General features: G+C 38.0%; 1 protein-coding gene across 1 annotated transcript; it reads right to left on the bottom strand.

Annotated features, from left to right (window-relative positions):
• Window positions 1-2093: 2093 nt before the first annotated feature.
• Window positions 2094-3345, bottom strand: LOC7479117 (uncharacterized). The gene has a single exon (XM_002306974.4). The coding sequence runs from the start codon at window positions 2980-2982 to the stop codon at window positions 2347-2349; it is 636 nt and encodes a 211-aa protein (XP_002307010.1). The 5' UTR covers window positions 2983-3345; the 3' UTR covers window positions 2094-2346.
• Window positions 3346-3838: the final 493 nt, after the last annotated feature.

The following is a 3838-nucleotide window of genomic DNA, read 5'->3' as shown; positions in this document are numbered from 1 at the left end:
GGCAGGGGATTGTTGACCTCCATCAATTGATTACGACCGTAAACTAATTGCGGCGAGCATGATTTATGGTGCATGCTCTCTTGAATAAAATTTACGGACTCCTGTTTTTAGACTTCAGCGGCCTAATTAACTGTTTTCCTGGTGACACGTATTAAAACAAGGTTGACATCGGAACAAGCTGTACTTGTAGTAGTAATTAATATTTGTGGATGCCGGCGGGAGAGGTCAGAGCGACCAGCACGGGTTTTTCTGACATGGGATAATGGATGCCCTAGCAACATTCAACTTGCGTTAATTAATGCATGCTCTCAAACCGTGAACTAGTGGACATCGAATTTAAAAGATAAATCACATCATGATTAATTACTTCAGCTCCTACAGTCTATGATCACAGTAGTAGTGAGTTTTTCTTTTCTTTTCGTTTCTTTTCTTTTCCAAATGCATGAGCGTAGGAGAATCAGACATTACAAGAAACTGAGAAAGAAGTCAAATTTTAAAGTTAATTCTTTTCATCTTCAGCAGTAGTCTTAATGCATTGCCAATAAACCCAGCTTCAATATTGTAATGCATTTTAGCAAGTATATCATAGAAGCTGCAGTCCGGGATTATACGGGTTGGTTTTTAATGCAATGTTCGTGTAAAAACTTGAATCTAATTTCTTTACGTACCTGAACCCAACCCGATTCTACTCGGTTTCAGGTATCCACCAAGTATTTTTTTTTATTATTATTACTAAAGAGCTCTCCAGAACCCACTTTTCCTCTTGATCTCAACATGGCTACTGACGTTCATCTTGAGCAAGAAACTAAGTTCGTATCCTTTCTGAACTTTACTAGAATTTTTGGGCTAAGTAATATCCTAAACCATGAAACTTGATCAATTTTTTGCTTTTCATTTTCTATAATGGAATGAAATGCGACAAACACTGCCTGCCTCAACAGTACATGAAAAACAACTGGAAGAGATCTGTGAGCAAGAGTAAGAAGAGAGCCTTTGCTCTCCACAGTCTGAAAAGACTAGATTGACCAAACGGCCATTCAGACAATAAACACACATACCAACTGAAGATGATGGTGAGTGCTGGAAGATCTAAAAAAGCAGTGTAATATTGATCAAACAAATCATTCTTCTTTCTTCCATGGCTTCTGATGAACTAGCTAGCTCCTCTTTAAATTGAGTAACTTCAAGAACACAAAAGGATTTCTCTTCTTGATGTTTCAAGAACTAGCTAGCTATATGTTCAATGGTCTACGAAGTGAGTTTAATTTGGTGTTAAAATGAAGGCCATAGCTAGACAAAACAGCACGATATTGTGATTATAATATAAATGAATGAGTCACAAAAAACCAAGGTGACGCATGAGGATTAATGTAGGTGGTCTGGAGACTCTGGACGGTACTGCAGGGGCAGCTAGATACCAATTATCGTTGAACAATAACTGCGTTCAATGAAAAATATCGTTGCTTCTCCTGCACATATGTTTGACTTTCAAAACCCAGGACGGGGTTCCCGTGTGAAAATCTTGCAAAAGAAGAAAAAAATTAAGGACATTAGCTAGAAAAGTTCTTAACTTGTGGCTGTCGTTTTTGAAATGTGTGTGTCCGCGTTTCAAACGGCAGCTAACGGTGGTGTCGTTTCGGAGTTTGGTTAGTCATTAGTGTGAGTGGTTTTTTAAAAATATTTTTTATTTAAAAATATATTAAAATAATAATTTTTTAGTTTTTTAAAATTAATTTTTAATATAAAAACAATCTAAAAATAAAAATAAAATTCAAATAAAATTCAAATTTTTCCTAAAAAAAGATACCTTCACATTTTTCCCAACCTTTCCAGACAAAACCTTTTTATTCCATTAATCAAACTAACTTGAAATAAATATCTTTTCTTCTTTAATGAATTTGTTTTTGGCATTGTGTCACCTATTACATTATTTGAAAAAACAAATTTTTAAAAAATATATATAAATTACAGTTTTTTTAAATATAAGCTCTTATCTTAATTTAAGATTAAAAACATAATAAAATCAAAAAATATAACCAAAATGTACATCACACTATTATAATATATTTATATAAATTAGAGTAATCCCAGTATAAGAAAATTAAACCCCTGTAAGATTGATAATTATCAAACAATCAAAGTACATGTATGCACCTGTAAGTGAAAAAAAAGCTATGCGTAATATTGTTTTTACATAGAGAGTATAAATTTATACGATACAAATTGAAAGGTAAAATAATATGCAATGAAAACTAACGAAATCCTGAGTTTTTTGTTTTCTTCCAAAATCGGATTGTATTCCTCCCGTGATCAAGCTAAGAAAGAAAGAAATGAATGAATCTTTGACTAAAGAACGGTCCCTTCGTAAATGGTGGTTAATCTGAGCTTAAAGGAACGAACAGCCAATTTTGCTCGTCTGGAAGTATATTTTTGAAATTTTCTAACAGAACCGGATCTTGAAAACACAATGGGATTAGCTGGCTGCCGCTGCTGGACCTGTGGCTTTGGCTTCCTGTCAAAGCTGACTTTGACAACGTTTTGTCCCTGGTGTTCATGATCAGGATTAACTAACAAAACGGGAGAAATCCGGGCTTTCTTGCCGCGACGGGGGTCCTTGTTAGAGGAGTTTTGAAGGGCTAGGCTAGCTTTGACAGCCAAAGCTGCCATATCTGAAGAGGTTAACCTGTGTTGGAGCTTTGATTTAGGAAGCACAAAATAGATCTGATCGGCATGGAGAGGGACATCTGAATCCAGGGCAGGAATGTATTCATCGTATAATAGAAGGTCGGAGTTGCAGAGAAACCAAGATGATGACGATGAAGAAGAGGAGGAGGAAGCAATTTCAGCCTGAAGAACTTGAGAAACAAAGGCAGGGAGATAGTATTCGCGAAGATCACCATGAATTGAAATAACTTTGGCGGTTTGAGGACGAACTTGCTCTGAATCTTCGCCCAAGAAAGAGGAAGAAAAACAACCACCCATCTGTTATTCCTTCTATTTGATTCCGAGGCCGGGTTGCAGCTGTTCTAGAAGAGAGACGTGAGATGCTGGGAAAGGGTATTGATTCGTCAGTGCTGGAGAATATTTGAGGAGGAGGAGGATAGCTAGATACAGGGTGTGTCGTCAAGGAGAGAATATGAAGGGAAATTGCGGAGCCTTTGCTATTAATAAAGTAAAAAGGTGGGTGTGTGGTAATGGTATGTTGGGGGTGATGAAGTAGCATTTTCAGACGTAGAGAGACGTAAGCAAGGCCGTCATAAAGGAAACTGATTCCCTTATGTTGCCATGGCAGAACTTACTTGTCAAATACACATCTCCGCTGACTGCCTGTTTATCTTCCCTGTTTTTATAGTACTGACCAGGAAATGATCAATAATAAATTAATAATAGAACTCAGCTCCTGTGTATTGGTGTACTCTACTCAGCAATGACGTGGTACGCGGCTGGGAGCATCAACAAGTCAACAACTCCGAGTCCGAACATCGGGACTGGAAGGGAAGGCTTAAAGTTGAGCCACCAATGCCGACGCGTCTGCGAGCCTGCAATCACACTGTACTGCGCCGCCCACGGAATTGTTGGTCTTCATGTTAGTCCAACGGGCCTAGTAGTGATAACAGCCCAGCACAGGATCATATTCTTCGTTCCTATATTATCCATCACCTTGGGTGCTCATAGAAATGAGCATTCGCAATTGTAGACCAGCACGCACGCCCTCCCTGGTTTCATACTCGACTGCTTTCGAATTGTCAGACAAGGAATGGTTCAGTCTACTCCATCCCATGTATTCCAATTTCCCACACACACACACACAAAAAAAAACATGTAAGAAACTCACGGG

The sequence above is a fragment of the Populus trichocarpa genome, chromosome 5 (assembly GCF_000002775.5).
Source record: "Populus trichocarpa isolate Nisqually-1 chromosome 5, P.trichocarpa_v4.1, whole genome shotgun sequence".
Taxonomy (NCBI): Eukaryota; Viridiplantae; Streptophyta; class Magnoliopsida; order Malpighiales; family Salicaceae; genus Populus; species Populus trichocarpa.
The sequence above is the reverse complement of the archived record's forward strand: the minus strand, read 5'-3'. Positions and strand labels throughout refer to the sequence as shown.

What these genes read in the sequence shown, in the direction of transcription:
- LOC7479117 (XM_002306974.4), bottom strand. Translation starts at nt 2,982, where the DNA reads ATGGGTGGTTGTTTTTCTTCCTCTTTCTTGGGCGAAGATTCAGAGCAA.